Below are 21,087 nucleotides of genomic sequence, written 5' to 3' on the forward strand. Positions count from 1 at the left end.
TGCCAGGCGCACCGGTATGTGTCAAGAACTGCAACGCTGCTGGGTTTTTCATGCTCAACAGTTTCCTGTGTGTTTCAAGAATGGTCCACCACCCAAAGGACATCCAGCCAACTTGACACAATTGTGTAAAGCATTGGAGTCAAAATGGGACAGCATCTCTGTGGAACGCTTTCGACACCTTGTAGAGTCCATGCCCCAACGAATTGAGGCTGTTCTGAGGGCAATTTAATATTAGGAAGGTGTCCTTAATGTTTTGTACACTCAGTGTATGCGCCTCCCTGAGATAAATCCTGAGATAGAAAAATAACATTAGCATTTCCTGGACTAGATTGGAATTTCCATAAATGGCACATCCTGTAGGTACTTAAAATATGACATTCTTATGACTTATTATATAATGATAATGGTTATAACAAGGCTAGGTTATGACTAGTGCCCAGAGTTTATCCTGGTCAGGGGGTCACAAAGTCASGAAAAACTCTGGGCCCCACTGATAATCCAGGTACTGTATTACCCCTGAGGGGCCCCAGTGTTAAGGATCAGCGTGGCAGACGTGTTGTTGCCTACTCTTACCACCTGGGGGCGGCCGTCAGGAAGTCCAGGATCCAGTTGCAGAGGGAGGTGTTTAGTCCCAGATTCCTTAGCTTAGTGATGAGCTTCGTGGGCACTATGGTGTTGAACGCTGTAGTCAATGAACAGCATTCTCACATAGGTGTTCCTTTTGTCCAGGTGAGAAAGGGCAGTGTGGAGTGCGATTGAGATTGCATCATCTGTGGATCTGTTGGGGCGGTAAGCGAATTAGAGTGGGTCTAGGGTGTCCGGGATGGTGGCTGTTGATGTGAGCCATGACCAGCCTTTCAAAGCACTTCATGGCTACCGACGTGAGTGCCACGGGGCGGAAATCATTTAGGCAGATTACCTTCGCTTCCTTGTGCACAGGGACTATGGTGGTCTGCTTGAAACATGTAGGTATTACAGACCGGTCAGGGAGAGGTTGAAAATGTCAGTGAAGACACTTGACAGTTGGTCTGCGCATGCTTTGAGTACACGTCCTGGTAATCCGACTGGCCCAGTGGCTTTGTGAATGTTGACCTGTTTAAAGGTTTTGTTCATATCGGCTACCGAGAGCGTAATCACACAGTCATCCAGAACAGCTGGTGCTCTCGTGAATGTTTCAGTGTTGCTTGTCTCGAAGCGAGCATAAAAGGCATTTAGCTCGTCTGGTAGGCTCGCGTCACTGGGGAGCTCGCGTCTGGATTTCCCTTTGTTGTCCGTAATAGTTTTCAAGCCCTGTCACATCCGATGAGCGTCAGAGCCGGTGTAGTAGGATTCAATCTTAATCCTGTATTGACGCTTTGCTTGTTTGATGGTTAGTCTGAGGGCATAGCAGGATTTCTTATAAGCGTCCGGATTATTCTCCTGCTCCTTGAAAGCGGCAGCTCTATAGCCTTTAGCTCGATGCAGATGCCTGTAATCCATGGCTTCTGGTTGGGATATGTACGTACAGTCACTGTGGGGACAACGTCATCAATGCACTTATTTATGAAGCCAATGACTGAGGTGATGTATTCATCAATGCCATTGGATGAATCCCGGAACATATTCCAGTCTGTGCTAGCAAAAGAGTCCTGTAGTGTAGCATCCGCGTCATCTGACCACTTGCGTATTGAGCGAGTCACTGGTACTTCCTGCTTTAGTTTTTGCTTGTAAGCAGAAATCAGGAGGATATAATTATGGTCCTATTTGCCAAATGGCAGGCGGGGGAGAGCTTTGTATGCATCTCTGTGTGTGGTGTAAAGGTGTTCCAGGATTTTTTCCCCCCTTGTTGCACATGTGACATGCTGGTAAAAATTTGGTAAAACTGATTTAAGATTGCCTGTATTAAAGCCTCCGGTCACTAGGAGCGCTACTTCTGGATGAGCATTTTCTCCTTTGCTTATGGCCTTATAGAGTTGGTTGAAAGTGGTCTTAGTGCCAGCTTCGGTTTGTGATGGTAAATAGACGGCTACGAATAATACAGATGAGAACTCTCTTGGTAGATAGTGCGGTCTACAGTTTATTATATGGTACTCTACCTCAGGTGAGCAATACCTCGAGACTTCTTTAATATTAGACATCGCGCACCAGCTGTTATTGACAAAAAAGAGACACCCCTCGTCTTACCAGAGGTAGCGTCTCTGTTCTCCCGGTTCATGGAAAATCCCGCTAGCTCTATATTGTCCATATCTTCGTTCAGCCACGTCTCGGTGAAACATAAGATGTTACAGTTTTTAATGTCCCGTTGGTAGGATAATCTGAATCGTAGTTCATCAATTTTATTGTCCAATGATTGCACGTTAGCGAGAAGAATGGAAGGCAGTGGGAGTTTACTCGCTCGCCTCAGCATTTTCAGAAGGATGCCCGATCTGCGGCCTATTTTCCGTGGATCTGGGCTTGTTCCAGTGAAAGCAGGAAATCCTTCTCGTCAGACTCGTTAAAGGAAAAAGTTTATTCCAGTCCGCGGTGAGTAATCGCTTTTCTGATATTTTCTAAGTATGGTTCTCAATCAGAGACAACGATAGACAGCTGTCCCTGATTGAGAACCCTACCCGGCCAAAACATAGAAATACAAATAATAGAATATAGAATACCCACCCCAACTCACACCCTGACCAAACCAAAATAGAGACATAAACAGGATCTCTAAGGTCAGGGCGTGACAGCATTGCTTGAGTGTGAAGACTGATAAAAGTAACCAAGAAGTGGAAAGAGAAGGTTAAAAGAAAAACCGAATGAGAGAAAGAGACAGACAGACAGACAGACAGAGAGAGAGAGAGGAACACTTGCAGGATGGGCTGATTGGGTGTAGTGGTGGTGTCCAGGTCAGAGGGATTATGGGGGAAAAGGTCCTGCTTTTAATTGCTGTCTCTAAAACCATGGACTGCTCTGAATGCTTCGCAACACAAAAGGGTGGTCAGCCACGCTTGAGTGGCCAGGAGCTGTGAATATTTGTTCTACCAATGGAATGTGTATGCCCCTGCTTTTCTCCACACCCCACACTCCTCCCCCAATATATTTMTCTTCTGAATCTGAATATCCCTCCTCCCTTCCAACCTTTTCTGACTCACCTGGGGGGAGGGAGGTAGAGAGGTTTATAGGTTCAAACAAGGAAGGGAGCTCAAGCACACATACTCATGCTGGCACGCACCTCGCACCCACGCAGGGGACACACGCAAACACTGGCAAAAGCACCAGCAGGTTGAGGGTGTAAACAAGTTTCTCCTTTTTCTTCTCTTTTCCCTTCGTCTTCTCTTTTGCAAGGAGTTCAATCGTCAGAACGGTGCAATTTAAAAGAGGGCAGAAAAAAAACCTTTGTCTGATCTCCCCTCTGCCAGAGACAGAATGTCAGTCGAGGAGTGCCTCACATTTGAGTTTCTATGGTTGCAGGCCAATGAAAATGGGTGAGTGGCTTGCTGTCTCTCTCAACCCAGGACCTGAATCGATCGAGTGCTCAGGAACTCACACATACACACTCACTCACTCTTGTTGTTCTACAAAAATTGAAAAAAGTTCTGAAACTAACCCCAAAACTAAAACACACATCAAATGCGTACCAGTGATTTGAGATGAGATCTGTTGTAGAAAGATAGAAATTAGGTCTGGAGTGACATGGTACACATGTATTCATGTGGGACTGATTAGAGGAAGAGTTTGTTTAATTCTGTCTTGATTGGTCAGGGAGTAATTGTGCTTTGTTTTTTTGGGGGGGCGGGGGGGGGGCAATCCACGATTGCTTACAGATGTTGTTGTCGGCTTAGAATGGACGGCAGGAGGGTTGAAAAAAAACAAACAAAGTGCACCTTGTTTGTCTTAAGTTGCCCCCCCCTCCCCCTCTACACCGCCCTCCCAGGAGAGTTTTGGTAACACCATCCCCTTCTCCTGTCAATTCAACATCCGCCCTGTGTATTTCAGCCCTATTCACCAACCCCCCTCTTTCTAATCTGCWAGTGTTTATGGGATGGAAGGCAATTAAATAGTATCGTTAGGCAATTAGGACTCTATTTGAAAGAAATGTTGCACAGACTAAATATTTCCAGCAATTATCCTTGAACAATGATGTGTTTCGGGGTCTAAGTGATGGGCTTGCAGTGGATTTAAATGATCCCATGTTTTATGTTGTTGTTTAGAATGTTTGGTTGCTGTCTCCATGGCTAGGGTTCAGGGATGACTTGACCCAAATAGAGGTTCTGAACTGAACTGAGACGGTTTGCTACCATAGACTGTTGGCTGAATCTCTTAAAGGGGCAATCTGAGATTCTAGTCCAAAAATCTATGTACCAAACCCAGATTTGCCCTTCAAAATGGAGAGACAGCATTAACCGAAACAACGTTTGTTCTTTGAGAGAAGGAATAATTGCCAGGCACCATGATATTCCCAAAAGCACCACAGACGAGCCTTAATTTTTTGAGGTTGTGAATGTTTCCCTCTCTGTAGTATCCCCTGAAGGTTTCTTCTTTCTCTCTGGAAGAGGAGGAATTATCCGTACGTACCTATCCACAACCTTCACTTCCATGTACTCTAAGATACAGCATAACCTGAACCTACTGAACAGCAACTTCTTTAACTAATATACTTTTAAATAAAATGTATCGAACTTAATTCTCCAACATTACCGGAAGTTTACTATGTCATAGTTCAAAATTGGGTGAGATGAGAAGTTAGCTAGCTGGTCCATTTGTAAGGTTGCAAAATGATCTTAACTTTAAAAAAATCCCAGGTTTTTATAGAAATCCCGGTTGGAAGATTCATGCTTTAAGGCCCATTGGGTGCATTGAGAGGGCAGTGGGAAGATCAAACATAACAATCATGAGTGAAAATAAACAGAGTGGAGCTGGTGGATTGACCCATGGCCCTCTCTGTGGCCAGGGATAAAAGGGGATTGACTGGAAGGACTTCCTTATGGTATAGAGGTTAGAGGTCAGTAAACATGAAGCACCAGTTCCATGGGATTGTTTTCTTGAAGGCTTTTAGATTTCWTGCCTTCATACAGTTTGTTTCTCAAGAGGTGGAGACATCYCACTGGGCACAGATGTCAGTTCAACGTCTAGTTTTTATTGACATTTGGTTGTCACCATGTCATTGGATTTTGGTTAAATATTGGRTGAAAAAAAGACTAAATGCCCTTAAGTTGTTGACTTTTTGCAAATCCAGTTAGTTTTCCATATTGATTCAATGTCATCACATAGATTTTTGGGGKTGAGGTGATTCAACCTGTTTTTGCCCAGTGGGATACTGTTGCAACTCTATTGTTGAGAGAGTGTGACATTAACCTTTCGAGCAATGCAACAACAATGTCTTTACACTTAATTACGCTTTGTCTTGTTAAAGAATTGGTCAGTTTAACAATTTCTTGAGGCTTTAAACAAAACAAAAGTGTTAAGAGTTTTTACTATGATAGACACTCCTTGGACAATCATCACTGGAAGACCAATGAATCTGGAGAGAATGTTCGGAAAGTCTGTAGCATGACAGTGTGCTTTAATAAAGCTCTGCAATGGGACATTTCACTGTAGGTCTGCTCTTGTTGACATCTTCTTGTACACCTGTTCCCTACGCCCCAGGTGTCCTGTCTCCATGAGGTGCTGAGGAATGAGCAGTCGCCATGGAAACCCAGTCCCAGGCCAGTTCTGCAGCTGAGAAGAAGAAGAAGGTGGAGACCATCGTGGCAACCAAGGGCTTGTCCACGTCCGCCGACATCAGCGAGAAGGCTGTGGCCTCCAGCACGACATCCAATGGTAAGGATTGTTTCCAGCTTTTACCTCCTCTTCCTCCCTTCCTTACCCTCTCTGGTCCTCTCTCTTGTTCTCATCCTCACTGGTCCCTTCCATCTCTCTCCTGTCACTTTCTCGTCTTGTCTCACTCCGAACAGGAAGTTGCAAGGAGTTGAATGGTTTGGTCATAAAGTTAAGATATTGGTGTTTCTTCATTTAGGATGCTGTTTGTAGTGGAATGCAAGATGTGAATGGATCATATACTTACAAACTCAATCATGTGTAATGTTGAAAACAAGGTCAGTCCCTTTTGGAGAAAGTTGAGTTCATACACAACAATCATATATGCAACATATGCAACATCTTGAATACACGACAAAATATTTTCATTGTTCAGTCTTTTGCCCCTCACAACACAGCTGCAGAAATGAAGAATATTAGATAACAAGATAACTTTTTCTCCAGGAGTGACTGGGACTGCCAGACAAAAGTCATAACAAACCTAGAGGACAAATGACCATGACTTAAGTTGCAGCTGTGCTCATTAGCCTGAGCTGTAAGAGTGAAGTTTTTTTTGGTGGGTGGGGGGGTTGGGGGGGATCGAGGATTGGAAGGGTTCGGGGAGGTTCGGGGGTGGGGGGGTGGAGTAGATTTAGGGTTGTCCGTGGAGAAAGAGAGAGAGAGCACTCTGTCACCCTTGGTTTCCATCTGAGTTGTAGGATGTGAAATGTTATCTTTCCAGGTCCGTGGCGGGAGACTTCAAACACCCCAGGAGAGGGTTAATGACTCTGAGGGTCTGCCTCTCTCTCTCTCTCTCTCTCTCTCTCTCTCTCTCTCTCTCTCTCTCTCTCTCTCTCTCTCTCTCTCTCTCTCTCTCTCTCTCTCTCTCTCTCTCTCTCTCTCTCTCTCTCTCTCTCTCTCTCTCTCTCTCTCTCTCTTTCTCTCTCTCTCCATATGGGAGTTATAGCAGGAAGTTGGGTGGGGTGGCGTGTAGGGGGGAATGCATCTCGGGAACACTGTCCCTCTTACTCATTCCCATATGGCAAAACTATTTTATTCATTAAAGGATGGAAGACAAAAATAAGTTTTGCGGTGTGTAAAATGCATGGATGTAATTTGATTCTGGTGATTGTGCATTTTTCTTTGTCATGCTCTGGTAATTACTCCTACTAACAACGTAACGTTTGTCTTGGAAACGTACTCCCKCAATGATCTGAACCTACACAAGGGGCCATACCTGGGGTTAAAGAGTAGGGAAACGAAAGATACTATTCTTATCCAAGATCACAGGAGAGAGAGAGAGAGAACGATAGGAGGAATGAGGGATCATACTTATCCACAGAGAAAGAGATAGCTTACACATTTTTTGTGCAGGTTCTAATGACAGCACATTCTCCAAGTTGCCCCAGAACTCATAACATCTTATCAGGTGTAACCTTACACCCCTGTCAACTTTAACCCCTGTAGCCCCCCTGTCCCCACTCCTTCCCCATACAAACAAAAGGTAATTGTGAGCAGCTGTGGAACCCCAGTGGCTGGCTCTTCTCAGGAAGGCCCAGGTGAATATTTCCCCCATCATGCTGCAGAGGAGTGGCCCCTGAACCCACACAGGGGAAACCCTGTAGGACACCCCTCCACCACAGCACGCTAAGATTAGAACGGAAGAAGTAAAAGCTAGCAAAAAGTAAAAAAGAAATAGGAGGAGCAGTTATTGGTGGACTTATGGGCTGTTTAGCTTTGGCCTCTCTGAAGTGTTTTCTGTTGCAATACAATTACTACACGATTGCGTGTTTGGGTTTTGTTTGTGATTAAAGCATATGGAAATCATTTTCTGGAAAACCTCGCCTGATAGGTTTTGTGTCTAAAGTCCAAGTTTTTGGGGGACTTAATTGATTCAAATGTTGGCAAGTCCTGGAGGTTATAATTTGATTAAATGACTCCAATTTTCATATGAAATGGAGGCAATGTTTTTTGTGTGACGAAATTGACTTCATGACGTTACTAACCACTCTCCCAAATCTAATTCCAGAACACAAAGAACAAAGACATAAATATAACTTTTTTCTTTCTAAAGATTAGAAGGTTTTGGTTCTTTATATTGTGTATAGATAACACAAGTAAATTAGTTGTGGTTTGTAATCACGATTAAAAACACAGTACTTATATTCAGTTAAAACCCGAGACCTTGGTCTAGTTTACACATACACTATGTAACAGTGTGTGTACATATGTTCTGAGCAGTTCCCTAACTCAATAAAAATCAGAACAGTGGAAAACTTTTGTTACTTCCTTTCTGTCCTTTCTTTGCTCCTTCGTTATTTTCTCATCTCTCACCCTCTCTTTTCTCTCACTTTTCCATATCCTACTACCCTCTCTTTTCTGCCAACGTGCAATCCTCTCTCTTCCACTCTCTCTTCCTCTCTTATTCGTCTATGTAAGTTTTGTCGGAGTTGAGAGAGCTTGCTTGGCTTTGTAATGTGGAGTCTTGGAGGGGGAGCTAGCTAGCTAGCGTTCCCACATGGCTGGCTAAATGGTGGCTTCATCCCGTGTACTATTCATCTTTTCGCCAGCTCCCCTGGCCTGACAGCTCAAAAGGGCCGACTGAGCCACAACAATGCTGTGATTGGTGTTCTTTAGGAGGGGCAAGGGGGAGACCTCCCCCCACCCTCATCATTCTCCAGGCAGGTGGACCACAAAGTCTCCTGATTCTTTTGTTGTTTCCCCGGGCCTTCCAAAAAAAGATGTCCATGCTCTTTGGCTGAATAAATCCTGTCGTCATGGGATAATTTGCTAATAAAAAAAAAAACTAGAAAAGAAGGGAGGGAAAGGCCCCCGCTTATTGATTGAGGAGAGAGAGGGTGAAAAAAAAAGAAACGTTTCTGGTTGGATGGTTCCTTGGATTTTTTTCATATGGATGCTGCTGAATTAGGAAAGTGAGGGAAGAGAGGGACAAAGAGGAGTGAGAGAGAGGGAGGGCTAGAAGAGAGGGAAAGAGTGAGCGAGAGAGGGGAAGTGAGGGTTTGAGTTAGCGAGCTAGTTTAGGAAATTGTAGTGGAATGCATGCCCTAAAGTAGCAGGGTTTTCTGTAGACCAGARGATGTTAGTGGGAGGAGCTATAGGAGTACGGGATCATTGTAAAGGCAAGGAATGTAAATCAATGGAATGGTACCAAACACATTGAAACAAAGTGTTTGACTCCATTTCATTGATTCCATTCCAGCCACCATTACAATGAGCCCCTCCTCATATAGCTCCCCCCACCAGCCTCCTCTGCTGTGAACCTAATAATTTATGAAGGAAGGACTCAGAGCCTTTTAAAGGGGTGCTTTGGGATTTTGGCAATGAAGCCCTTTATCTACGTCCCCAGAGTCAGATGAACATGGATACCATTTTTAAGTCTGTGCATCCAGTATGAAGGAAATAGAGGTAATTTTGCGAGCCAACGCTAACTAGTGTTAGCGCAATAACTGGAAGTCTATAATATCTTATAGCATGCTAGCAGTTACCATAGACTTCCAGTCATTGCGCTAGCGCTAGTTAGCAATTGGGTTAACACTATTTAGCAACTTCCTTCAAACTGCACGCAGAGACATAAATATAGTATACGTACGTTTATCTGACTCTGGGGAAGTAGATAAAGGGCTTCATTGTCAAAATCCTGAAGTATGCCTTTAACGGTCACGCTTGGAAGGGCAGGAGCAGGGGTCTCAGAGGCCCAAAAGTTGAGCCTTTAAAGAGGAAGGAATTTTCTGCTTACATGTAGAAGGTTACCAGCGAAATCCCTAACCCAAACGGAAAGCGTGGCAAAAGTGTTTAGGAGAGAAAAAGAGCTGTTGACTGCTTTTAAAAACATACAAAACCTCAGAGAGAGAGAGGAGAGGAGAAGGGGAGATGCAGAGAGAGGAGGGGAGAGATAAAGAAGAAAAAGTCAGGGGCCACCTTCTTTTTAGGTAGTCATTTAAATGATCAATTGTAAATAGAAGGGGGATGTCATCTATCAGAAATAAAGTTTCCGCTTAACAGCGGGGATGGAAAGTAATTTACAGATACGCTGTCCCCGGCCATCTTTGTGCCGCTCAGATAAGGTTTCATTTCAGAAACGGATAGGAGACATTTTCACTTACGGGGCCCCCATTCTGCGACACCTGTGATAACAGCTTGTGGACCCTAATTGAAAATGGGTTTCAAAATGGATTTTCACATTTCTTCTCCTCCCTCACTCACCCCGTTCCTTACTCATTGCCCCCCTCTCCCCCACCTCCTCACCCCCATCAAGACAAACCCCCCACCTCTGCTCCCATCCCTTTTCCGTGGTGTTCCGTGTGTCTGGAAATATTGGAGGAATGGAGGGCCAGGGAGGAGGGGAGGAGAGAGGCCAGTTTTCCGGGCGTTGGGGAAAATGGAGCATGGGGAGCGGATTATCCCTCAGCACCCTGTCAGTGGTATGACAGCCTTGCGATCCGTCTTATTAATGAAATCATTGATCACTTGATGGGACTCATAATCAACTTTCTCCAAAGTGTCCTCCTGCCCCCCTCCTCACACACGCACGCACACACACACACGTTTGTTTTACTATCCTTGTGGGGACCAAACAATTGATTCCCATTCAAAATCCTATTTTCCCTAACCCGTAACACTAACTGCCACCATCACTGCTCTCCACATTTCATCTATCACTTTTTCTCTCTTTAGATTTACTATGCTACCTGTATGATATAAAATCTCTTTTTATTTTTTTTATTTTTTATTTTTTTTGAGTGGCTTGATCATTATATTATATAAATGAAAGAAATGAGGCGGCGCTCCTAGTGGCCGGGGACTTTAATGCAGGAAAACTTAAATCCATTTGATCTAATTTTGACCAGCATTTCACACGTGCAACCAGAGTAAAAAAAAAAACTCTAGACCACCTTTACTCCACACACAGAGATGCATACAAAGCTCTCCTTCGCCCTCCATTTGGCAAATCTGACCATAATTCTATCCTCCTGATTCCTGCTTACAAGCAAAAACTAAAGCAGGAAGTACCAGTGACTCGCTCAATAAGGAAATGGTCAGATGACGCAGATCCTAAGCTACAGGACTGTTTTGCTAGCCAAGACTGGAATATGTTCCGGGATTAATCCGATGGTATTGAGGAGTATACCATATCAGTCACCGGCTTCATCAATAAGTGCATCGATGAAGTCGTACCCACAGTGACCGTACGTACATACCCCAACCAGAAGCCATGGATTACAGGCAACATACGCACTGAGCTAAATGGTAGAGCTGCCGCTTTCAAGGAGCGGGACTCTAACCCGGACGCTTATAAGAAATTCTGCTATGCCGTCTAACAAACCATCAAACAAGTATAGGGTCAATACAGGACTAAGATTGAATCCTACTACACATGCTCTGATGCTTGTCGGATGTGGCAGGGCTTGCAAACTGTTACAGACTACAAAGGGAAGCCCAGCCGAGAGCTGCCCAGTGACGCGAGCGTACCAGATGAGCTAAATGACTTCAATGCACGCTTTGAGGCAAGCAACACTGAAGCATGCACGAGAGCACCAGCTGTTCCAGACAACTGTGATCACACTCTCCGTAGCCGATGTGAGTAAGACCTTTAAACAGGTCAACATTCACAAGGCCGCAGGGCCAGACGGAATACCAGGACGTGTACTCAGAGCATGCGCTGATCAACTGGCAAGTGTGTTCACTGTCATTTTCAACCTGTCCCTGACCGAGTCTGTAATACCTACATGTTTCAAGCAGACCGCCATATTCTCTGTGCCAAAAAATACCAAGGTAATCTGCCTAAATGACTACCGACACGTAGCACTCGTGTTTGTAGCCATGAAGTGCTTTGAAAGGCTGGTCATGGCTCACATCAACACCACCATTACAGAAACCCTAGATCCACTCCAACTCGTAAACCACCCCAACAGATCTGCAGATGACGCAATCTCTATTGCACTCCACAATGCCCTTTGCCCCCCTGGACGAAAGGAACACCTATTTGTGAGAATGCTGTTCATTGACTACAGCCCCACATTCAACACCATAATGACCTCAAAGCTCATCACTAAGCTAAGGAATCTGGGACTAAACACCTCCCTCTGCAACTGGATCCTAGAGTTTGACTCGGTACTGGTACCCCCTGCATTCGGAAGTATTCAGACCCTTTCACTTTTTCCAAATTTTGTTATGCTACAGCCTTATTCTAAAATTGATGTGGGAAAAAAATATTTCATCCATCTACATACAATACTCCATAATACCAAAGTAAAACAGTTTTTTTGAATTTTTTTACTAATTTATAAAATAATAATGGAAATATCACATTCACATAATTATTCAGACCCTTTATTCAGTACTTTGTTGAAGCACATTTGGCAGTGATTACAGCCTAAAGTTTACCAGTCAAAAGTTTGGACACAGAAAAACCCTTGAATGAGTAGGTGTGTCCAAACTTTTGACCGATACTGTACATTTGGGGAGCTTCTCCCWTTCTTCTCTGCAGATCGTCTCAAGCTCTGTCAGGTTGGATGGGGAGCGTCGCTGCACAGCTATTTTCAGGTCTCTCCAGAGATGTTAGATCGGGTTCAAGTCCGGGCTCTGGCTGGGCCACTCAAGGACATTCAGAGACTTGTCCTGGAGCCACTGCTGCATTGTCTTGGCTGTGTGCTTAGGGTCATTGTCCTGTTGGAAGGTGAACCTTCGCCCCAGTCTGAAGTCCTGAGCACTCTGGAGTAGGTTTTCATCAAGGATCTCTCTGTACTTTGCTCTGTTTTTCTTACCCTCAATCCTGACTAGCCAAAGAGTTCTATCTTGGTTTCATCAGACCAGAGAATCTTGTTTATTATGGTCTGAGAGTCCTTTAGGTGTCTTTTGGCACACTCCAAGCGTGTTGTCATGTGCCTTTTACTGAGGAGTGGCTTCCGTTTGGCCACTCTACCATAAAGGCCTGATTGGTGGAGTGCTGCAGAGATGGTTGTCCTTTTGGAAGGTTCTCCCATCTCCACAGAGGAACTCTGGAACTCTGTCAGAGTGACCATTGGGTTCTTGGTCCCCTCCCTGACCAAGGCCCTTCTCTCCCGATTGCTCAGATTGGCCGGGCGGCCAGCTCTAGGAAGAGTCTTGGTGGATCCAATCTTCTTCCATTTAAGAATGATGCAGGCCACTGTGTTATTGGAGACCTTCAATGCTGCAGAAATGTTTTGGTACCCTTCCCCAGATCTGTGCCTCAACACAATCCTGTCTCGGAGCTCTACGGACAATTCCTTCGACCTCATGGCTTGGTTTTTGTTCTGGCATGCACTGTGGGACCTTAGATAGACAGGTTTGTGCCTTTCCAAATCATGTCCAATCCRTTTAATTTACCACGTGGACTCAAATCAAGTTGTAGGAACATCTCAAGGATAATCAATGGAAACAGGATGCACCTGAGCTCAATTTCGAGTCTCACAGCAAAGGGTCTGAATAGTTATGTAAATAAGTTATTCCTGTTWAAAAAAAAAATACATTTGCTAAAATGTCTAAAAACGTGTTTTCACTTTGTCTTTATGGGGCATTGTTTGTAGATTGATTAGATTATAATAAAAACATTTTTTTTATTTGATTAAGGCTGTAACGTAACAAAATGTGGAAAAAGGGAAGGGATCTGAATTCTTTCCCAATGCACTATATTGTTGTTTTATTGTTTTATTTTTTATATAACGCATTTTCTTAACTCCTAATTTCTATAAAACTGCATTGTTGGTTAAGGGCTTGTAAGTAAGCATTTTCACACTATGGTCTACACCTGTTGTATTCGGCGCATGTGCCAAATACAATTTCATYTGATTTGAAAGGAGGGAACACCCAGACACTTTATTGCTGAGGGATGGAGCTCTGGATGACATCAGAGAGAGAAGTGAGGAGATCTGTTGGTGATATGAAAATATGCCTGTGTAATCATAATTTAGTGGCTGCTTGTACATCTCTTTCTGGCTGGTAGCTCTAGTATGGTAGTGGTGTCGCCATTTCTTGTGAGAAGTTTATAGATCTGCTAGATCTTGTTGATTTACGTCTATGGTTGGGGCTGCGATTGAATATGCTTGTAGACTTGCACAATGTTTGTAGACTTGTAGTCTCCTTTTTGTAATAGTAGTTTTGACTGTGAGTGTGCTAGCGGGGGCTATATAGATGTATAGGTGTAGTGTGGCTCCTGTGGTAGAAAGCAGGGAGGTGGGTTCTCTCTCTCTTCTCTTTCTCTCTCTTCTCTTCTCTCTCTGACAGCCAGGGGTTAATGAGAGAGGGGTCTGATGGGGGGATAAGGGACCTCAGGGGGAGTGCTGGCTGCACACCATGGGTCAAACAGCACAATGGAGAGGACAGGACGCATACACGTGCCCACGCATGCACACACAAACACACATGCACAGATATGTGAACAGAGAAGCACACACACAAAAGGAGTGACCACCTTCTATTATTATTTTTCACTCTCACTGGGTTTTAGGCACACAGCATAACGTTACAGTAAGATGGGTAGAGTGGTGGCCGTTGTTAGATACAGCTATGAACAGAAAGTCAATGTGGCCTGTACACATGCACACGTGCAGGCACACACACAATCGTGCAGTAAGCTGCGGACTCCATCAGTGAGCCAGCCATCTCATGGCCCTCTGCACTGAAGGCAATTTCCTGCAGCAGTGGGGCGACAGGCCTTGGGAGAGACGCCTCACAGCGGCCTGAGGCACAGGATTAGGGTGGCCCGCTGACTACTCAGGCGGAGGGGCCCTCAGCTATCCCCAGCCCAACAACCTCAACCCAGCCTGGCCTCCTTCTGCCTGTCTGGCTGCATGGAGGAACCACACTGATCCATTCAGCATCCACCACCTCTGGACTGCTTTCACCTATTGGGCAGACTGGAAAAAAGACTCCAGTACTTTCACCTACTGGGCAGCAGGGGCCACCTTCAGCAGTATTCAAATGTAGCATGCATAATCTGAATCGCCATAATCTTGCTCTCTCTCCGGTCCATAAGGGGTAGGTGGAGGTGTTTTGCCCAGTACCCATCTCTCCTAATCTATGACCACTGTCTTGGAGGGATCTGGCAGAGGTGTTTCTGGGTCTTGGTGTTTTGCAAGATGTTGGTGTTGGCCTATTATGCTAAAATTGTTCATTGTGGGTCACCGTTTTTCCAACGTTTAATTCAGCAAAAGAGGAATGAAAAATGTGTTGAAAACAAACATATGGGTAATTCTATTAATTAATCCAGTAGTAATAGATTTGAGTTTAATCTGTTAGTAGAGTTCTACCTCCATTGAAGCTCATGGGGTCATTTTCTATGACGTGGTGAGAGGCATTGCCTATGATGTCAGGGGTCAACCAGGTCAGGAACATGAACCCTAACCAATGAACATCCTTATTGCTCAAAGAGGGAGATCTGTCTGTGCAGAAGGCAGGAGGAGGTCCCTCTCTGTCTATTCCAGGACACACACACACACACACACACACACACACACACACACACACACACACACAAGACACACAGACACACAGACACACACACACACAGACAGACAGACAGACAGACAGACAGACAGACAGACAGACAGACAGACAGACAGACAGACAGACAGACAGACAGACAGACAGACAGACAGACAGACAGACAGACAGACAGACAGACAGACAGACAGACAGACAGACAGACAGACAGACAGACAGACAGACAGACAGACAGACAGACAGACAGACAGACAGACAGACAGACAGACAGACAGAGTCTGTAAGGTAGACATAAAGCAGTTAAGTAGGGAAACAGTAGTTGATTATTTTGCTACTCTGTCCATTTGTCGGTATGCATCAGTGGCCTCCCTCCTACTGAGGGGACCAAAGCAGGTGTCCTGACCCTGCCAGCAGAATGTATTGGTCTGTGTCCCTCTTCACTTCTTTCTTTCTCTTTCTTGTTCACGAGTTAGCATCAAGAAAACGAGCCTAGCTAGCCATCAAGACCATGCAGAAATGATGACAATTTACATCACAGGAAAGGTACCACTAAACATATATACACACGTGTCCATATAGCTTAATGACTATGATTTAGCTCTGTAACAAGAGATATCTGAACAGTTAAAGTAGCTAACGTAAACTCGTACATCGCCTTGGTCCGTAAATTGCCCTTATTTTAGCGCCCCAAAAAACGTAATACTTCCAGATCAACTGTAATGTCAATACCATTGTAAAGCACAATTTCTCCCCTTTCCAACAAAATCAATTACATGACCTAAACACTGCCCGTTTCTGCATAATTCAAGCAGGCAATGAGCCATGTCGTTTTTTTTTTTAAATGGCGGGTGGGGAAGCGAAACTAATGCGTGGTAGTGAGAAGGACAGATGTCGTGTGAGAAAATTGCTTTTTTCACTCGATCTGTCCAACTTATCACCTTATCGCCTCTAAAATGTAAATAAAACACTATAAAGAGTTTATATAATGTGTCATTCCATACCTATTTGAAGGTTTGTGTCGAATTTGAATCGGGTTTTTAGGGCGGTGCTAAAGTGATCTTAGAAGTAAACAGTGGCTTTGAGAATGATGATCGCATGCAATGATGATGAAAAAAATGACTAGGTATCCCCCTTACCCCCGTCACTGTCCATTTCTTGTTTTTAAACGATGAGAGAAGTGCTACACCTGGTGGAGATAGATTGTAAGACAGAAATAGTTGCTTTATGCGTGCTGTACGTTACGACATGACACGTCAAGATGTAACGGAGGGTCAGTTTTTTCAACTTTTCTCCAATACTATAGAGCCATTACCATGTCGATCAACGCAAGAGTAGAAACCTAGTTCACACCCCCGATTTTGAAGTCAACACAGTCGCTACAGTCCCATTAGTTTTCTTTGTAGCCTCGTTTGAATGTCGCGGTTACGCACATTTGTACGGAATGGGGTGAGTTTACGTTAGATACATCCAAAAACCAAAGAAGCGAAATTCCGTCACAAAACGATAGCTAGCATGTTAACACACAATGTTAAGTGAATGGGTGATAGTTAGCGCAATTAGCTTAGCATCATCGGAACTTATAAAACTAGAATAAGCATGTATAAAACATAAATATTCTAGAAAAACTATTTGAATTAGCAAAGCATGTTCTAATAACTTGAAAGTACTTACAGACTTATCTTTAACTAAGGCCTAGTAAGATAGAAAAATAGAGCTTGTCTGTCTGTTGTCGCTCTGATTGTTCTGACAGGAAATAGCTCTGAACCGAAAGTTAGCTAATTAAAAGCTACATTATCCACATTTGCCACTATATGACAACATAGAACAATATAATACTTTGTACAGAAGTAGGTTGGACAATAGAACTAGTCAAAATTCACCCAAGGCTGAAAAATGGCAAAAGAACGTTGGCTAAGCTGGAACACTAGAGCCCATAGCAAATGAATGGAATCGAACGTTCACAGAGCCTCTTCTGACTGGAGTGAGGCTTAGAATTCCATTTCGCCAAAATGGCACCAACAAATGTAAAAATAACAAGTTGTGTAGAAAGTTCACATCCGCACCTTGATGGTGCCAAGTGTGCTTATGTCTGCATAAAAAAATGTCAACTTCTAACTATTTCTTGTCTAGCGATTTGAACAAGTCAAAATATACACATTGCGAGATATTTGGCGAAATATACCAGCATGCCTCTCCATAGGAAAACAATGGGGGGAGCTCAACGTTCCAAGGGCAAAAGGTGTTTCGGGGCTAGCGTTTGATGACAATGAAATACACTGTCCAGCCTACATAATTAGAAAGAGCAGATTCTCATGATTGAAACGGTGTCCAATTTTGTAAAAATCTAAATATACACATTGTGAGATATTTGGCGAAGTTGACAGACATACCTATATTTCCCTATAGGAAACAATTGGATGACCTGTCACGCCCTGACCTTAGAGATCCTTATTTATTCTCTATGTTAGGTCAGGGTGTGACTCGGGTGGGAGAATCTATGTTTTCTATTTCTTTGTGTTTTTGGCTGAGTATGGTTCCCAAACAGAGGCAGCTGTCTATCGTTGTCTCTGATTGGGGATCATATATAGCTTGTCATTTTCCGTTTGGGTTTTGTGGGGAGTTATTTTCTGTTTAGCTGTTTTGTTGCCTGACAGAACTGTGCGCTTTCGTTTTTTTCTACTTTGTTATTTTGTTGCGGTGTTCAGTTTATTAAAAATCATGAACGTCTACCACGCTGCACCTTGGTCTCCTTCTTCATCCGACGACACACGTTACACGACCTCAGAGTTCCATGAGTAATGTTTTGTTGTTGTTTACATTTTAACTACCAGCAACGTGGGCAGGTCTCATTGCCAACAATAGCAAAGCAGGCATTGTGACGGAGAACAAAAGGCTGGTAATAGAACTTTCAGAAGGCGTGTTGGTGCCACGGTGCTCAATAGAACTAATAGGAGCTGGCAGGGTGAAAAATGCCCCAAAATAAGGCCTGTTTTTACGTGATTACTTCAAAACTATGGCAAGCAGCTGGGACATATGGTAATATTATGAAACTGGGCTCTACGGAGGATGCAATGAACTACTTTTTATCAGAAAAAAAGCATTGTTTAAAATGTCATGTGTCCAGCTATCAGAACTGTGTGTGTGTGTGTGTGTGTGAGTATAAATACTTGTGCTTCAGGGAGAGGGTGTGTTGTGCTGTATGTGAGCTTTGGTGAGACAGTGTTTTTGTGTTTGTCAGTGAATAAGATGTACTGTATGTTGTCCAGAGTGTGTGTAGGTATATGAATGATTGAGTGTTTAATTGTGTATACATTTGTATTTGTTTTCTAATACATCTGTGCGGAAGACGTGATCTTAGGTTTCTGGGTGCAGGGTGTGTGTGAGTGTGTGTACAGTGGTTCCTCCTTTAAAAGTTGCATCATACTGCAGCACACCTTATGGGCTGCTGCAGAATTCTATGGCACGTTATTTAATTGTCAGCCATTTTTACCATTAATTCTATTTAGTGCTAGTTTGACCACCAGAGGGCATATTTGAGAAGCATTTGATAGTCTTCAATATTGGCATTATTAGAGAATGTAAAACCTTTTTTGTAAGAATATAGTGTATGGGATTGATTTTAAGAAATGTAGCTTAAWTAATTTGGAGTTAGGATGGAACGGAAAATATGGCGCTGTACAATGTGATGTTTGTGAGTAGGCTACAGTACTAAGAGCATAAGGAAATTGGAGGATTCCAAATTGATATCTAGGGCATTTTTCATTAGGGCAAATCTGATCTGTTAGAATATCTAAGGTGCTTTTTTATATTTCTAAATGAATTAATAATAATAATAATAATCGCTTTGTTTAAATAATAACAATATTTTGGAGATGATTTCATTTTCATTTAACCTAGAGTGAGCGAGAAAAAGGCCATTCTTGAACATTGGGTGAGACATTCTCACTAATTTGTAAATAAAGCCAGTTTGATTTATTTCTGTTTTTAAAGGGAGAGAAACCAAAAGTGCCTCACGGGTCTCCCGGTGGCGGCCGGCACGGGTATCGAACCAGCATCTGTAGCAACGCAGTTTTCACTGCKATGCAGTGTCTTAGACCGCTGCACCGCTCCGTTAGGAAAATATGGCGCTGTACAAAGTGACCGGTCGGGAGTAGGCTACAGTACTAAGAGCATAACATTTCCACACCCTAATTGTAGTGTAAACAATACCCAATCAGATATTCAGTGAAAATAAAAAATCTCATTGATTTATCAAGACCAGTCCCCATGCTTGTCTCAGAGCAGCGCGAAACGATGCTGAAATAGTTATTGTTTCAAATCCTATTGCTTCTAACTTCAATATGCTTTTTAAATGAATAAGACCTACACCACTTTTAACAGCACATTACTCAACACTAGAGAGACTCATTTCGCCTACAGTATATCTACAAATATTTTTTTCAATGACGTGACTCTTCGCCAATAATTACATTTAGAGGATTGGGTGATTCTAAATTAATATCTAACGGGCATTTTTCATTAGGGCAAATCTGATCTGTGAGAATATCTGTAGCCATGCAGTTTGCACTGCCGTGCAGTTTCTCAGACCCCTGCGCCACTCAGGAGGCCCCATCCACAAAGTTTTTAATGCTGATCAATTGCCTTGCACAAAGTATCAAAATACAGAGAGGTGTTGGTAAGCGTATATTGTCCTGCTAATAGCCTATAATTGGCTATCATAATACTGTACATGGTGTCCAGGTCAGGATAACCAAAACATTTCTTTATTAAAGACTATCAGAAAGAATGTTGGTACTTATTTATTTTGATCCAAAGCCATGAATGAGTGAGTCACTCAGGCTGTATGACTGTGCCATCAACTTGATTATTTAGCAGACATCACTTGCTTGTTACATTGTTACTAATTTGTAAAGCCAGTTGGTTATTTAGAATGATTTATTTCTGTTTTTAGAGGGCGAGTAATCAAAAGCCTACCAACACCTCATGGGTCTCCCGGTCACAGCCAACATGGGTATTGAACCAACATCTGTAGCAACGCAGTTTGCACTGCGATGCAGTGTCTTAGACCGCTATGGCACTATATAACGTGACTGGTCGGGAGAAGGCTACAGTACTACAGTAAGAGCAAAATAATCCTAACATTTCCACACCCTAACTGTAGTCGAAGTTTCTCTTAGAATAAAAACCTTAGTGTAACTACAGTTTTACTAAGTAATACCGACGAGTAGTAACAAAAAGTGTATTTCTCCGAGTGTGAGCTGCAGAACAGAGGAATAGTAATTCTTACACTATTGTTCTAAATTCAATCACCTTCTTCATCCTCATTGTTCAGTTACTTGAAATTACATTTTGAAGTCGTGCACAATTATCAGTTTCTATTTGGTTTATGTCGCCCATTCATTGTCAGTTAGAGACACAGTAGCGCCGTGGGACCAAAAGCATAATCAGTGCTCTAACTCCCCCTTGCGCTGGTCTGGAGCAATGAAGTGGTGACGCAGGGTACTGTACTAAACCACAAATTACCTCTAAGTCCCGCAGCATAATCGCAAAACTTTTAGTTGAGCAACCACTGTACCATGTGCTAGTTTGCACCCTTCACCGCTTAATCTCTCAACTCTGACCTCACCACACCCTGGCTCCCCCTTTCTCCTCTCTCCTCCTGTCCCTTCGCTACTCTCTCCCTCACTAGTGCGAAAGAGGAGCCAGGATCAAAGAGTGTAAAACCCTGGCAGGGATTTCTGGTGATAGATTAGAAAGCAGCAGCGGCGCTTTCCTCGCCGTCTTTTCTTCCCACCCTCTTGTCGGCTGCGCGCGCACCCTCCCAKGGTCCTCATAAGTAGCTCAGGTTTTCAA

The 21,087-nt window shown here is 43.5% G+C and overlaps 1 protein-coding gene across 3 annotated transcripts in view; it reads left to right on the forward strand.

The window, feature by feature from the left end:
- The window catches only part of LOC111973216 (transcriptional activator GLI3), a 183,134-nt gene that overhangs the window by 34,088 nt on the left and 127,959 nt on the right, over positions 1 to 21,087 (forward strand). For all 3 annotated transcript variants that reach the window (XM_024000506.1, XM_070446741.1, XM_070446740.1), the window contains exon 2: positions 5,602 to 5,775. In XM_024000506.1, coding sequence (XP_023856274.1) covers positions 5,643 to 5,775 — 133 coding nt within the window. In that variant the 5' untranslated portion in view covers positions 5,602 to 5,642. The remainder of the gene's footprint in view (positions 1 to 5,601; positions 5,776 to 21,087) is intronic.

Source organism: Salvelinus sp. IW2-2015, linkage group LG14 (assembly GCF_002910315.2).
Source record: "Salvelinus sp. IW2-2015 linkage group LG14, ASM291031v2, whole genome shotgun sequence".
NCBI classification, from domain to species: Eukaryota; Metazoa; Chordata; class Actinopteri; order Salmoniformes; family Salmonidae; genus Salvelinus; species Salvelinus sp. IW2-2015.